Source organism: Phyllobates terribilis, unplaced genomic scaffold, assembly GCF_046119375.1.
Source record: "Phyllobates terribilis strain yellow unplaced genomic scaffold, ASM4611937v1 Scaffold_9__5_contigs__length_417890890, whole genome shotgun sequence".
Taxonomy (NCBI): Eukaryota; Metazoa; Chordata; class Amphibia; order Anura; family Dendrobatidae; genus Phyllobates; species Phyllobates terribilis.
Genome location: NW_027362769.1, coordinates 245675786 through 245692610, shown reverse-complemented (window position 1 = coordinate 245692610; position 16825 = coordinate 245675786). Strand labels below are relative to the sequence as shown.

The window sequence follows — 16825 nt, the reverse complement described above, 5'->3', positions numbered from 1 at the left end:
ACGGATGCCAGGTGAGAAAAATCGCATGACACTCTTTCTCCTTTTCTGGATTAACATTAGAGCGATTTTTTTATGCAGATGAGAGCGATCCCTTACCCATTGACTCTGGAGATGGAGAACTACTCTGCTGCACAAAGTGTGCTCCACTGGGAACCGCTGATCTTATGCGGCCCAGGTACTGATCACCACTGTACAAGGTATGATAATTTGTAAGATGTTATAGCTGCAGGGCATTCTGGGAAGGGCTGACTGGCTATGAAAAAGAGGCATTAGCCCACTTTCTGATGCTTCAGCATTGTGGTAAATAGCGCTGGGCAAGGTTTTTGTTTTGTGAAAAGGGAATTGAATTCCAGTGCTTGAAATTGCCTGAAACTGAAAATTTCAGGAAATTTGACTTAAACTCAATCCTATATCTACTCATCTCTATTGTGAATATATTATGTATTGTTAGAAATACACATTTCTTCAGTGATGATGCCTATAAAGTGCTTGTATATGCACCCACCTTACCTGGCTAAGTCATAGAAGACAGGCTCGGAAGAAAAAAGCAGTGGAGTCTCATGCATTTGTGAAGAAAAATTCCTTAGTCATTTTATTATAGGGAGTGTATGATTATTTATTAAAAGAAAATACTGATTTATATTATTTTTTTAATCTGATTTTTTTTTGAGGGGGTGGCTTTTTTTTTTTTTTCCTATGGGAGCAGGCATCTTGACTAAGATGTCAGTGCCCTTATATTTGCTTTATAGTTGTGACTTATACCATAGGAATCAAAAGACAGAAGAAAGACAATGAATATAATCTCCTCCTATGAAACAGTGTTCTGGGCATTTTTTGTGCATAGGTTACCATATAGAAAAGGGTCAGGGGTGAGCCGCGACCTACACCTGTTGTCAATAATAGGTTTATGTTATCCATATACCAATGTTTCCTTTGATTATATTCCTGTGATAATGAATACATATCTTTTAAAAAGTTATTTTTACAGAACAGGAAGTGTCTGTTTATTATGCTTAGTAGCCAGAGTGAAAACTGCAAGAGTTTGGGATTTTTTTTAATTTTAGATACTGACTTAAAAAAAAAACAAAGAACAAAAAACCAACCAAAAATCTTTGAAGTATGTTTAACATGAAATAATTTTCTGGTGAACCATTGGGGCCGCCTCTTCGAGAGCAGTGTTTTGCATGCCAGCCTTGATGAAGATTCTTCTGGATTAAGATGTGCCAAATTCATTAATAGGTATTCGCATCGTTCAGCTGCTGTGTACCCCCACAAGTATTATATTACAGTCAATCTATGAATTTTTGGCATAATTTATGCCACTTTTGTGGCTATGCCCCCTCCCCACTAAGTCTCATTCACTTTTCAAAAAGTTGGCAAAGCAAGAAAAAAACTTCCAAAAGTCACAAAATCTTTGCACAACTACGAATTGCCCCAAAACATTGCCATGTTTCAAACAGTTTTATGTCAGAATTCCTAAACTGTTTGATGAATCAGGACAAATATCTTAAAAGACTTGTAGATAAATATCCAGATGCATTACATCCAGTCCTCTAGTTTCATGGTTCAGAACAACAAGGTAAAGGAAAGGCATTGATCCCTTCTAAATCATAATGACTTTCATGTTGGTTGTATCCATATCCATTATTCTGGCCCATCAGCCACCATCTCTGATAGTACTTTTGCGGTAGAAATTCTCTCATGAAATCTGCTTCTATTTTCTACCCAGGTGCAGATTATCGTTTTTATGTCATTGGGTTCATTATGGTAAATTGGCTCAAAAAATTGAGTTTCATACTTATTGCACAACTCCTAAGCAATGTGCATGAAATTATTTTAGGTGAATGGAAAACAAAAGTTAATGTTTGCTCCACTGTCAAATTTTGAAGTGCAGTAACACTGATGATCGCAAGACATGTCCATGAATTACTGGAGTTCTCTAAAGGAATATCACAAGCTGGTTAGCACAGAAATTGAATGATATCCATTAATGGTTCATTTTTCACTGTGAAGTAAGTGATATGTAGTCTTCTTAGTAAAGTTCTCTCCTTTGATAGACCATGATTGATGTCCAGTACATCGGCAACATAATCGTTGACCTTCACATCCAAGAACACATCATCTTAATCTTTGTTTTCATGGCTCAATACATATTTTAAATAACCTGATCTCGAGTTCGTTTAAGACCAGTAACTCTAGCAGCCAAGAGAAATGCCATCCCGGTAAGCACCTCTGTGATAAAGGATATCCACGCAAGAGCCAAGGACCATCCAAACCGAATATCAATTTCCGATAGAATAGCACTGCCTAAGGAGTACAGTGCGTAGTTAAATGCTGCAGCAGAATATGCTATGTAGATGCTGATTCCAGTGAGAGTCACCAGTGCTGAGGGAGAGTAAAAAATAACATATTTAGCAAATAATTGAAAATAAAATGAAGAAATGTGAGCAATTATCTGAATATTCAAAAATGGATTCTACACAAGATGAAAGATTAAGTGCATTGTAGACGGAATACATAGTCCCTATAGGTTCATGTTATAGACATGTTGGCATTTTCTACACATACCTCACATTCTCATCAAGAAGCTATTTATCTCCAAAGCTTTTTTTTAATGAAAATGTATAAAACCTAAGGCTCATGAAGCAGGCAATATGCAAAAGTATTTTGGATCTATATATTATGGCTCTTGAATATGGCCCTGTGTATAAGACATTATGAAGGGCACAATGGAGTGTCAGCAGTATACCAGCATCATAATAATAATACTTCCGCTTTATAAATACATTCTTATTTTATAGAATATTGGAAGCCATACCTCTTTGAAATCAAAACCACATATTCTTTTCTTGGCACATAGGTATGCCAGCTACGAACTGTTATATACACACGTGGTCAAAATTGTTGGTACCCCTCATTTAATGAAAGAAAAACCCACAATTGTAACAGAAATAACTTGAATCTGACAAAAGTAAAAATACATTAAAAATCTTTGAAAATGAACAATTGAAAGTCAGACATTGCTTTTCAACCATGCTTCCACAGAATTTAAAAAAAAATTAAACTCATGAAATAGGCCTGGACATATTAGATGGTACCCCTGAAAATAATGTGACAAAAGGGGCTGGGGATGTTAAATCAAGTTGTGTCCACTAATTAGCATCACAGGTGTCTACAGTCGTGTAATTAGTCAGTGGGCCTGTATATAGGGCTACAGATACTCACTGTGCTGTTTGGTGACATGGTGTGTACCACACTCAACATGGACCAGAGGAAGCAAAATAAAGAGTTGTCTCAGGAGATTAGAAAGAAAATTATAGACAAGCATGTTAAAGGTAAATGTTACAAGACCGTCTCCAAGCAGCTTCATGTTCCTGTGACTACAGTTGCAAATATTTTTCAGAAATTTAAGATCCATGGGACTGTAGCCAACCTCCCTGGACGTAGCCGCAGGAGGAAAATTGATGACAAATCAAAGAGACGGATAATACGAATGGTAACAAAAGAGCCCAGGATAACTTATAAAGAGATTAAAGGTGAACTTCAAGCTCAAGGAACATCAGTGTCAGATTGCAGCATCCATCATTGATCCAAATTGGATTTCATGGGAGACAACCAAGGAGAACACCATTGTTGAAAAAAAATCATAAAAAATGGAATGGAATTTGCCAAACTACATGTTGACAAGTCACAAATCTTCTGGACATATCCTATGGTCAGATGAGACAAAAATGGAAGTTTTTGGAAAGGTACATCAGCTCTATGTTCACAGATGGAAAAATGAAGCATATCAAGAAAAGAACACTGTCCCTACTATGAAACATGGAGGAGGCTCTGTTATGTTCTGGGGCTGCTTTTTGGATCTGGCACAGGGTGTCTTGAATCTGTGCAGGGTATAATGAAATTTCAAGACTATCAAGGGATTCTAGAGAGAAATGTGCTGCTCAGTGTTAGAAAGTTTGGTCTCAGTCGCAGATCATGGGTCTTGCAACAGAATAATGACCCAAAAAACACAGCTAAAAATACCCAAGAATGGCTAAGAGGAAAACATTGGACTATTCTGAAGTGGCCTTCTATGAGCCCTGACTTAAATCCTGTCGAGAATCTTTGGAAAGAGCTGAAACGTGCCATCTGGAAAAGGTAAGCTTCAAACACGTGACAACTGGAGCAGTTTGCTCATGAAGAGTGGGCCAAAATACCTGTCGAGAGGTGCAGAAGTCTCATTGACAGTTCCAGGAATCGTTTGATTGCAGTGATTGCCTCAAAAGGTTGTTCAACAAAATATTAAGTTAAGAGTACCATCATTTCTGTCCAGGCCTATTTCATGAGTTACATTTTTTAAAAATTCTGTGGAAGCAGGGTTGAAAAGCAATGTCTGACTTTCATTTGTTCATTTTCAAAGATTTTTAATTTATTATTACCTTTGTCAGATTCAAGTTATTCCTGTGACCATTGTGTTTTTTTCTTTCATTAAACAAGGGGTACCAACAATTTTGACCACTTGTGTACTTGCCCAACAGTCCCAATTTGCTGGAAAATGTCTGTAAAAGAGGTGTGGCTTCGTAAGACCACTTCTAAAAGGGGGCATTCTTGAAGACCTCCATTGATAGGATGTTCCTGGGAGATTTTATGTGCGGGGGTTAAATAGCTGTAATTTTCCCTTCTAAACATCAATAAGTCTGCTAATAATATCTACGTTTTTATCCTAAGTTTAAAGTACAAGATCCATGGTATCAAGCAAATGTCAGTTGGCTACATGCAAGCCAATTACCAGTCAATTCATGGCTTTTTTGCATAGGCTGACAAAGATTCTATGCACACAGAAGGATTGTTAATAAGAAGAAATAATCAGAAAATTACCTATTCTTTAAACAAGGCTCTTGTGCTAAATGTATGTTTTTTTTTCCATATCACAACCTATATTAAAACTCCAGCCACTGAGGCTTTTTTAGACTTTAACTTGTTGTTGTTTCAGGAAACAACATATGCACAGTACAGACCAAAAGTTTGGACACACCTTCTCATTTAAAGATTTTTTTGTATTTTCATGACTATGAAAATTGTACATTCACACTGAAGGCATCAAAACTATGAATTAACACATGTGGAATTATATGCTTAACAAAAAAGAGTGAAACAACTGAAAATATGTCTTATATTCTAGGTTCTTCAAAGTAGCCCCCTTTTGCTTTCATGACTGCTTTGCACACTCTTGGCATTCTCTTGATGAGCTTCAAGAGGTAGTCACCGGAAATGGTCTTCCAACAATCTTGAATGAGTTCCCAGAGATGTTTAGCACTTGATGGTCCAGCTCACTCTAAACCATCTTGATTGGGTTCAGGTCCGGTGACTGTGAAGGCCAGGTCATTTGGCGTAGCACCCCATCACTCCCCTTCTTGGTCAAATAGCCCTTACACAGCCTGGAGGTGTGTTTGGGGTCATTGTCCTGTTGAAAAATAAATGACGGTCCAACTAAACGCAAACCGGATGGAATAGCATACCGCTGCAAGCTGCTGTGGTAGCAATGCTGGTTCAGTATGCCTTCAATTTTGAATAAATCCCCAACAGTGTCACCAGAAAAGCACCCCCCACACCATCACACCTCCTCCTCCATGCTTCATGGTGGGAACCAGGCATGTAGAGTCCATCCGTTCACCTTTTCTGCGTCGCACAAAGACACGGTGGTTGGAACCAAAGATCTCAAATTTGGACTCATCAGACCAAAGCACAGATTTCCACTGGTCTAATGTCCATTCCTTGTGTTCTTTAGCCCAAACAAGTCTCGTCTGCTTGTTGGCTGTCCTTAGAAGTGGTTTCCTAGCAGCTATTTTACCTTGAAGGCCTGCTGCACAAAGTCTCCTCTTAATAGCTGTTGAAGAGATGTGTCTGCTGCTAGAACTCTGTGTGGCATTGACCTGGTATCTAATCTGAGCTGCTGTTAACCTGTGATTTCTGAGGCTGGTGACTCGGATAAACTTATCCTCAGAAGCGGAGGTGACTCTTGGTCTTCCTTTCCTGGGGCGGTCCTCATGTGAGCCAGTTTCTTTGTAGCGCTTGATGGTTTTTGCAACTGCACTTGGGGACACTTTCAAAGTTTGCCCAATTTTTCAGGCTGACTGACCTTCATTTCTTAAAGTAATGATGGCCACTCCTTTTTCTTTACTTAGCTGCTTAGCTGCATTTTTCTTGCCATAATACAAATTCTAACAGTCTATTCAGTAGGACTATCAACTGTGTATCCACCTGACTTCTGTACAACACAACTGATGGTCCCAACCCCATTTATAAGGCAAGAAATCCCACTTATTAAACCGGACAGGGCACACCTGTGAAGTGAAAACCATTTCCGGTGACTACCTGTTGAAGCTCATCAAGAGAATGCCAAGAGTGTGCAAAGTAGAGATGAGCGGTGTTCGACTAGAACTGTATGCCAATCTCAAATTCGAGCTGTTTTGGGCGGTGTTCGAGTTGTTCGACGAACCCGAACGATTTGCAAAAAATTCGGCTGTTCGAGGTTATGTTCGATAACTGTTCGTGCACCAAAAGCGTGTCCTGCATGTCTGGCGCTATTTAGAGCACCAATCATGCAGGGATTGTCTGCCACTCACTGTAATGCCACAGCCATGGTGGTTGTGGCATTACAGTGATTGCCCAAATCGATGGGAACAGTGCCAACAGTGAAACATGAAAAGCCGGCAATTCAGCAGCGGCATACACCTGTACCCGACAATTTAGAACCGAAAGAATAGAGCTTCACACATAGATTAGATAGATATAAACATGTCAGCCACATATATACGAAGTACAGTGAAAGTGTTGCTTACTGTACTTGTCATTTAGCGTAAAGGATTTATCAAAAAAAATAATAGTGTTTTCATGCACCGTCTCTTTAAAAAAGCCGGCCGGCAATTCAGCAGCGGTACCCGACAATTTATAACAGACAGAATAGAGCTTCACACATAGATTAGATAGATAGAAACATGTCAGTCACATATATATGAAGTACAGTGATAGTGTTGGTTACTGTACTTGTCATTTAGTATTAAAATAAAGGATGTATTATTAAAAAAATTGGCGTGGGGTTCCCCTTAATTTTAGGCTCTAGCGGAGGTTAAGCAGACGGCTGGGGCAGATGTTTGAAGCCTGGGAAGGGGGTAATACCCACGGAGCTTCCCAGGCTACTAATATCAGCCCCCAGCTGAATACATAGCCTTTACTAGCTATTAAAATGGGGGACCCCCCAAAAAAAATGACGTGGGGTCCCCCCTAATTTAATAGCTAGCAAAGGCTAGGCATACAGCTGGGGGCTGATATTAATAGCCCAGGAAGGGAGCCATGAATATTGGCCCCCTCCCAGGCTAGAAACACCAGCCGTCAGCCGCCCCAGAAATGGCGCATTCATAGGATGCGGCAATTCTGGCACTTAGCCTCGGCTCTTCCACGCTGCCCTGGTGCGGTGGCAGGGGGTAATAGGGTTGGGGTTGATGTCAGCTTATAATGCCAGCTGACATCAAGCCCAGGTTAGTAATGGAGAGGCGTCTATAAGACACCCCCATTACTAACCCCATAGTCAAAGTTAAAAAAAGCACAAACACCCAGAATAAAGTCCTTTAATTGAAATAAAGACACAATCCTTTATTGTTCTAAATTAAACCATACTTACCGTCACGCCCATTCCAGCTGAAGCCAACGATCTCCTGCAATAAAAGAAAAATAATAAAGCAACCTCATCCTTACCTTTCCATGGTTCCCACGACAGCTTCAGCTCTGCTACATCGAGATGACAGGCTGGACCGCAGCAGAACGCTGCCATCCAGCCTCTCATCCCGCAGACACTGAGAAGCGCAGGCTTGCTTGCGCTGCTCAGCGTCTCTCTGTGACGACATCCAGATGAGTCGAGTTCATGTCCAATGAACTCGGCTCACCTCATGCACGTCACTGACAGCGTGGGAAAATTCTCAAGCTGAAGCGGTGAGTGCAGGAGAATTCTCCCACGCTGTCAGTGACGTGCATAAGGTGAGCTCATGTCCAATGAACTCAGCTCACCTCCTGCACGTCACTGACAGCGTGGGAGAATTCTCCTGCACTCAGCGCTTCAGCGTGAGAATTCTCCCGCTGAAGCGCTGAGTGCAGGAGAATTTTCCCACGCTGTCAGTGACGTGCATAAGGTGAGCTCATGTCCAATGAACTCAGCTCACCTCCTGCACGTCACTGACAGCGTGGGAGAATTCTCCTGCACTCAGCGCTTCAGTGTGAGAATTCTCCCACGCTGAAGCGCTGAGTGCAGGAGAATTTTCCCACGCTGTCAGTGACGTGCATGAGGTGAGCCGAGTTCATTGGACATGAACTCGGCTCATCTGGATGCCCTCACAGAGAGACACTGTGGAGCGCAAGCAAGCCTGCGCTTCTCAGTGTCTGCGGGATGACAGGCTGGATGGCAGCGTTCTGCAGCGGTCCAGCCTGTCATCTCGATGTAGCAGAGCTGAAGCTGTCATGGGAACCATGGAAAGGTAAGGATGATGTTGCTTTATTATTTTTCTTTTATTTCAGGAGATCGTTGGCTTCAGCTGGAATGGGCGTGATGGTAAGTATGGTTTAATTTAGAACAATAAAGAATTGTGTGTTTATTTCAATTAAAGGACTTTTTTCTGGGTGTTGTGTTTTTTTTAAATACTTTACTAGAAATTCATGGTGGTCATGTCTAATATTGGTGTGACCCCATGAATTTCGGGCTTAGGGCCAGCTGATAATGCCAAGCTGGCCCTAACCCCTTTATTACCCAGTGAGCCACCGCATCAGGGCCCTGGATGAGTTGGGTACAGCGCCAGAAGATGGCGCTTCTATGAACGCGCCATTTTCCGGGGTGGCTGCGGACTGCAATTTGCAGCGGGGGTGGCCCAGAAAGCTTGGGCCTCCCTGCGCTGCGGATTCCAGCCCCCAGCTGCCTAGTTGTACCTGGCTAGACACAAAAACAGGGCGAAGCCCCACGTCAATTTTCTTTAAATTATTTCATGAAATAATTAAGAAAAAAAGGGCTTCCCTATATTGTTGTGTCCGGCCAGGTACAAATAGGCAGCTGGTGGTTGGGGGCAGCCCGTTCCTGCCTGCTGTACCTGGCTGGACACAAATATAGTGCGAAGCCCCACGTCAATTTTTTTTAAATTATTTCATGAATTTCCTGAAATAATTTAAAAAAATTGAAGTGGGGCTTCGCACTATATTTGTGTCCAGCCAGGTACAGCAGGCAGGAACGGGCTGCCCCCATCCACCAGCTGCCTATTTGTACCTGGCCGGACACAACAATATAGGGAAGCCCTTTTTTTCTTAATTATTTCATGAATTTCATGAAATAATTAAAAAAAATTGAAGTGGGGCTTCGCTCTATATTTGTGTCCAGCCAGGTACAGTAGGCAGGAACGGGCTGCCCCCATCCACCAGCTGCCTATTTATACCTGGCCGGACACAACAATATAGGGAAGCCCTTTTTTTCTTAATTATTTCATGAATTTCATGAAATAATTAAAAAAAATTGAAGTGGGGCTTCGCACTATATTTGTGTCCAGCCAGGTACAGCAGGCAGGAACGGGCTGCCCCCAACCACCAGCTGCCTATTTGTACCTGGCCGGACACAACAATATAGGGAAGCCCTTTTTTTCTTAATTATTTTATGAATTTCATGAAATAATTAAAAAAAAAGTACGTGGGGCTTCGCCCTATTTTTGTGTCCAGCCAGGTACAACTAGGCAGCTGGGGGCTGGAATCTGCAGCGCAGGGAGGCCCCAAGCTTTCTGGGGCCCCCCCCGCTACAAATTGCAGTCCGCAGCCACCCCGGAAAATGGCGCGTTCATAGAAGCGCCATCTTCTGGCGCTGTACCCAACTCATCCAGGGCCCTGGTGCGGTGGCTCACTGGGTAATAAAGGGGTTAGGGCCAGCTTGGTATTATCAGCTGGCCCCAAGCCCAAAATTCATGGGGTCACGCCAGTATTAGACATGACCGCCATGAATTTCTAGTAAAGTATTTAAAAAAAACACAACACCCAGAATAAAGTCCTTTAATTGAAATAAAGACACAATTCTTTATTGTTCTAAATTAAACCATACTTACCATCACACCCATTCCAGCTGAAGCCAACGATCTCCTGCAATAAAAGAAAAATAATAAACCAACCTCATCCTTACCTCTCCATGGTTCCCACGACAGCTTCAGCTCTGCTACATCGAGATGACTGGCTGGACCGCAGCAGAACGCTGCCATCCAGTCTGTCATCCCGCAGACACTGAGAAGCGCAGGCTTGCTTGCGCTGCTCAGCGTCTCTCTGTGACGACATCCAGATGAGCCGAGGTCATGTCCAATGAACTCGGCTCACCTCATGCACGTCACTGACAGCGTGGGAGAATTCTCCTGCACTCAGCGCTTCAGTGTGAGAATTCTCCCACGCTGAAGCGCTGAGTGCAGGAGAATTTTCCCACGCTGTCAGTGACGTGCATGAGGTGAGCCGAGTTCATTGGACATGAACTCGGCTCATCTGGATGCCCTCACAGAGAGACACTGTGGAGCGCAAGCAAGCCTGCGCTTCTCAGTGTCTGCGGGATGACAGGCTGGATGGCAGCGTTCTGCTGCGGTCCAGCCTGTCATCTCGATGTAGCAGAGCTGAAGCTGTCGTGGGAACCATGGAAAGGTAAGGATGAGGTTGCTTTATTATTTTTCTTTTATTGCAGGAGATCGTTGGCTTCAGCTGGAATGGGCGTGATGGTAAGTATGGTTTAATTTAGAACAATAAAGGATTGTGTCTTTATTTCAATTAAAGGACTTTATTCTGGGTGTTTGTGTTTTTTTTAACTTTGACTATGGGGTTAGTAATGGGGGTGTCTTATAGACGCCTCTCCATTACTAACCTGGGCTTGATGTCAGCTGGCATTATAAGCTGACATCAACCCCAACCCTATTACCCCCTGCCACCGCACCAGGGCAGCGTGGAAGAGCGAGGCTAAGTGCCAGAATTGGCGCATCCTATGAATGCGCCATTTCTGGGGCGGCTGACGGCTGGTGTTTCTAGCCTGGGAGGGGGCCAATATTCATGGCTCCCTTCCTGGGCTATTAATATCAGCCCCCAGCTGTCTGCCTAGCCTTTGCTAGCTATTAAATTAGGGGGGACCCCACGTCATTTTTTTGGGGGGGTCCCCCATTTTAATAGCTAGTAAAGGCTATGTATTCAGCTGGGGGCTGATATTAGTAGCCTGGGAAGCTCCGTGGGTATTACCCCCTTCCCAGGCTTCAAACATCTGCCCCAGCCGTCTGCTTAACCTCCGCTAGAGCCTAAAATTAAGGGGAACCCCACGCCAATTTTTTTTAATAATAAATCCTTTATTTTAATACTAAATGACAAGTACAGTAACCAACACTATCACTGTACTTCATATATATGTGACTGACATGTTTCTATCTATCTAATCTATGTGTGATGCTCTATCTTTCTGTTCTAAATTGTCGGGTACCGCTGCTGAATTGCCGGCCGGCTTTTTTAAAGAGACAGTGCATGAAAACACTATTATTTTTTTAAATAAATCCTTTACACTAAATGACAAGTACAGTAACCAACACTATCACTGTACTTCATATATATGTGACTGACATGTTTCTATCTATCTAATCTATGTGTGATGCTCTATCTTTCTGTTCTAAATTGTCGGGTACAGATGCTGAATTGCCGGCCGGCTTTTTTAAAGAGACGGTGCATGAAAACACTAATATTTTTTTTTAATAAATCCTTTACACTAAATGACAAGTGCAGTAACCAACACTGTCACTGTGCTTCTTATATGTGTGACTGACATGTTTATATCTATCTAATCTATGTGTGATGCTCTATTCCTTCTTGTCTAAATTGTCGGGTACCGGTGTATGCCGCTGCTGAATTTGCCGGCCGGCTTTTTTAAAGAGAGTGTCTTCTGAGCAGTTTGTCAGCTTTTGGACACCTTTGCAGGTGTTTTCTATGTGTTTCTATGTGTTTTTGTTTGCCTGCCATTGGTTTTAACGGTGTTCGACGGTGTTCTAAGGTGTTCGACGAACAGTTCGACGAACAGTTCCTCGAACATCCCGGTGTTCGACGAACCGAACCGAACCCGAACACTACGGGGGTGGCTCAACACTAGTGCAAAGCAGTCATCAAAGCAAAAGGTGGCTAATTTGAAGAACCTAGAATATAAGACATATTTTCAGTTGTTTAACACCTTTTTGTTAAGTATATAATTCCACATGTGTTAATTCATAGTTTTGATGACTTTGAAAATTGTACATTCACACTGAAGGCATGAAAATACAGAAAAATCTTTAAATGAGAAGGCGTGTCCAAACTTTTGGTCTGTATTGTACTGAGTGATAGACATTATGCTGACATTATCTTTTGCATTGAAGTATCTAATTAGGTCATTGTGGAGGGAGGGTGAGCAGGATCAGCGAAGACATAATTTATTGTGATTGTTGGATCCTGTATTATCCTTTATCAGTAGAGGTATTACTTGTGATTGTAACTAGTGTTGAGCGATACCTTCCGATATCGGGAAATATCGGATCGGATTGGATCGGACCGATACCGAAAAAGTATCGGATATCGCCGATTCCGATACCGGAAACCAATGCAAGTCAATGGGACATAAATATCGGAATTAAAATAAACCCTTTCTTTCCTTGTAGGTTATTTCTACATGAAGGAAAACAACTAAGAATAATGTAGAATGTATTGGGGGAGGTGGGGGAGACAATAAAGGCATAGAGGTTTAGCCCAGTCAAATGGAATAGCAGGAATTAATATTTTTTTATTATGTTCTGAGTTACGGAAATATTAACTATGTTAAGTATTTTTATATTTTGTCAGATATTTATGTTTCACTACTTCCATGCTCTTCACCTTCTTTTTTACTTCTCCCACACTTTCTCCTTCATCATCCTCAGCATCTTTTTCATCCACTTCTTCTTCACCTTCTTCTTCTTCACCTTCTTCGTATTATTCTTTTTTTTACATTCTTCATATTCTACTTCTTCATCTTCTTCATATTCTTCTTCTTCATCATATTCTTATTTGTGACAGGCATTCCTGTAGTTGTTATCTATAAAAGGTTGGACATTACACCTTTCGTTCTGCCCGTCACAAAAGATTTACAACAGGATTTGTCCGCGTTCAGTTTGGCCTGCAGCAGCAGGTCTTTTCCAGGGGCACCACGAGGAGGAACGGACTCACCCCCATACACTGCTTAGTCATCTTCTGCTTATAATTTAGATATTATCTTTTGCTCTGATTTTTAGTCTTATGCTTAATGTTCTTCCGCTTTTTGTTCTGCAGCTTCTTGTATTTCTGCTTCTTGGTTTTCTGTCTCTTGTTTTTCTGTATCTTGGTGCTTGTCTTCTCTTCTTTGTCTTCTTGGTCAACTTCTTCAGGGTCATCTTCTTGGTCTTCTTCGGGGTGGTCTTCAGGGTCGTCGTCTTCGGGGGTCCTCGTCTTCGGGGTCCTCGTCTTCTTCGGGTTGGTCTTCTGGGTCCTCGTCTTCGGGGTCCTCGTCTTCTTCGGGGTGGTCTTCAGGGTCCTCGTCTTCTTCGGGGTGGTCTTCAGGGTCCTCGTCTTCAGGGTCATTGTCTTCGGGGTCCTCGTCTTCTTAGGGTTGGTCTTCAGGGTCCTCGTCTTCAGGGTCCTCGTCAGGGAGATCCAGAGTGATTACCAAGAACCATTTCAAAAAGCTTGAACTTGGAAATGTAGCAGAAGGTACAAGAAAGCTGAGGAACTACCGAGGACCAGCTGACGGTACTGGAACCCGGATGGATAGCAGAAGGTACAAGAGCCAATGGAACTACCGAGGACCAGCTGATGTTACTGGAACTCGGTTACTAAGCAGGAGGTACCTGTGCCAGAAAGCACTACCAAGGACCAGCAGACGTTGGTGGAACTTGGATACCGAGAAGGAGGCACCTAATCCAAAGGCACTGCCGAGAACCAGCTGACGGTACTGGAACCCGGATGGGTAGCAGAAGGTACAAGAGCCAATGGAACTACCGAGGACCAGCTGATGTTACTGGAACCCGGATGGGTAGCAGAAGGTACAAGAGCCAATGGAACTACCGAGGACCAGCTGATGTTACTGGAACTCGGTTACTAAGCAGGAGGTACCTGTGCCAGAAAGCAATACCAAGGACCAGCAGACGTTGGTGGAACTTGGATACCGAGAAGGAGGCACCTAATCCAAAGGCACTGCCGAGAACCAGCTGACGGTACTGGAACCCGGATGGGTAGCAGAAGGTACCCATGTAAAAAAAAAGTTCAAGGCCGCGAGCCGGCCGCAGTTACCAAAACCCACAGTCCTACAGAGGGTGCTTGTCCTATTGGCACTATGGAACCAGCCTTCATTGCCAGATCCCGCAGCCCACATAGGAGTCACCTAAACTGCAGGCACCATAGAGTCGGCTAACCCGACCGCAACACGACAGGACAACGCATTGGAGGCAAAGTGACGTTGACACTACCCGGAAACAGCTGGCGTGCTGGAACCAGGCTGGGCAGGAGGGAGTACCCGTGCCAAAGACACTGCCGAGAACCAGCTGACGGTACTGGAACCCGGATGGGTAGCAGAAGATACAAGAGCAAATGGAACTACCGAGGACCAGCTGATGTTACTGGAACCCGGATGGGTAGCAGAAGGTACAAGAGCCAATGGAACTACCGAGGACCAGCTGATGTTACTGGAACTCGGTTACTAAGCAGGAGGTACCTGTGCCAGAAAGCACTACCAAGGACCAGCAGACGTTGGTGGAACTTGGATACCGAGAAGGAGGCACCTAATCCAAAGGCACTGCCGAGAACCAGCTGACGGTACTGGAACCCGGATGGGTAGCAGAAGGTACCCATGTAAAAAAAAAGTTCAAGGCCGCGAGCCGGCCGCAGTTACCAAAACCCACAGTCCTACAGAGGGTGCTTGTCCTATTGGCACTATGGAACCAGCCTTCATTGCCAGATCCCGCAGCCCACATAGGAGTCACCTAAACTGCAGGCACCATAGAGTCGGCTAACCCGACCGCAACACGACAGGACAACGCATTGGAGGCAAAGTGACGTTGACACTACCCGGAAACAGCTGGCGTGCTGGAACCAGGCTGGGCAGGAGGGAGTACCCGTGCCAAAGACACTGCCGAGAACCAGCTGACGGTACTGGAACCCGGATGGGTAGCAGAAGATACAAGAGCAAATGGAACTACCGAGGACCAGCTGACGGTACTGGAACCCGGATGGGTAGCAGAAGGTACAAGAGCCAATGGAACTACCGAGGACCAGCTGATGTTACTGGAACTCGGTTACTAAGCAGGAGGTACCTGTGCCAGAAAGCACTACCAAGGACCAGCAGACGTTGGTGGAACTTGGATACCGAGAAGGAGGCACCTAATCCAAAGGCACTGCCGAGAACCAGCTGACGGTACTGGAACCCGGATGGGTAGCAGAAGGTACCCATGTAAAAAAAAAGTTCAAGGCCGCGAGCCGGCCGCAGTTACCAAAACCCACAGTCCTACAGAGGGTGCTTGTCCTATTGGCACTATGGAACCAGCCTTCATTGCCAGATCCCGCAGCCCACATAGGAGTCACCTAAACTGCAGGCACCATAGAGTCGGCTAACCCGACCGCAACACGACAGGACAACGCATTGGAGGCAAAGTGACGTTGACACTACCCGGAAACAGCTGGCGTGCTGGAACCAGGCTGGGCAGGAGGGAGTACCCGTGCCAAAGACACTGCCGAGAACCAGCTGACGGTACTGGAACCCGGATGGGTAGCAGAAGATACAAGAGCAAATGGAACTACCGAGGACCAGCTGACGGTACTGGAACCCGGATGGGTAGCAGAAGGTACAAGAGCCAATGGAACTACCGAGGACCAGCTGATGTTACTGGAACTCGGTTACTAAGCAGGAGGTACCTGTGCCAGAAAGCACTACCAAGGACCAGCAGACGTTGGTGGAACTTGGATACCGAGAAGGAGGCACCTAATCCAAAGGCACTGCCGAGAACCAGCTGACGGTACTGGAACCCGGATGGGTAGCAGAAGGTACCCATGTAAAAAAAAAGTTCAAGGCCGCGAGCCGGCCGCAGTTACCAAAACCCACAGTCCTACAGAGGGTGCTTGTCCTATTGGCACTATGGAACCAGCCTTCATTGCCAGATCCCGCAGCCCACATAGGAGTCACCTAAACTGCAGGCACCATAGAGTCGGCTAACCCGACCGCAACACGACAGGACAACGCATTGGAGGCAAAGTGACGTTGACACTACCCGGAAACAGCTGGCGTGCTGGAACCAGGCTGGGCAGGAGGGAGTACCCGTGCCAAAGACACTGCCGAGAACCAGCTGACGGTACTGGAACCCGGATGGGTAGCAGAAGATACAAGAGCAAATGGAACTACCGAGGACCAGCTGACGGTACTGGAACCCGGATGGGTAGCAGAAGGTACAAGAGCCAATGGAACTACCGAGGACCAGCTGATGTTACTGGAACTCGGTTACTAAGCAGGAGGTACTTGTGCCAGAAAGCACTACCAAGGACCAGCAGACGTTGGTGGAACTTGGATACCGAGAAGGAGGCACCTAATCCAAAGGCACTGCCGAGAACCAGCTGACGGTACTGGAACCCGGATGGGTAGCAGAAGGTACCCATGTAAAAAAAAAGTTCAAGGCCGCGAGCCGGCCGCAGTTACCAAAACCCACAGTCCTACAGAGGGTGCTTGTCCTATTGGCACTATGGAACCAGCCTTCATTGCCAGATCCCGCAGCCCACATAGGAGTCACCTAAA

At 44.4% G+C, this 16825-nt stretch overlaps 1 protein-coding gene across 1 annotated transcript in view; it reads right to left on the bottom strand.

Moving 5' to 3' along the window:
* Window positions 1-1041: 1041 nt before the first annotated feature.
* Window positions 1042-16825, bottom strand: part of TMEM114 (transmembrane protein 114) — a 129549-nt gene continuing 113765 nt past the window's right edge. The window contains exon 4 of the mRNA XM_073645745.1: window positions 1042-2385. Within this exon, the coding sequence (XP_073501846.1) occupies window positions 2156-2385 (230 nt within the window). The 3' untranslated portion in view covers window positions 1042-2155. The remainder of the gene's footprint in view (window positions 2386-16825) is intronic.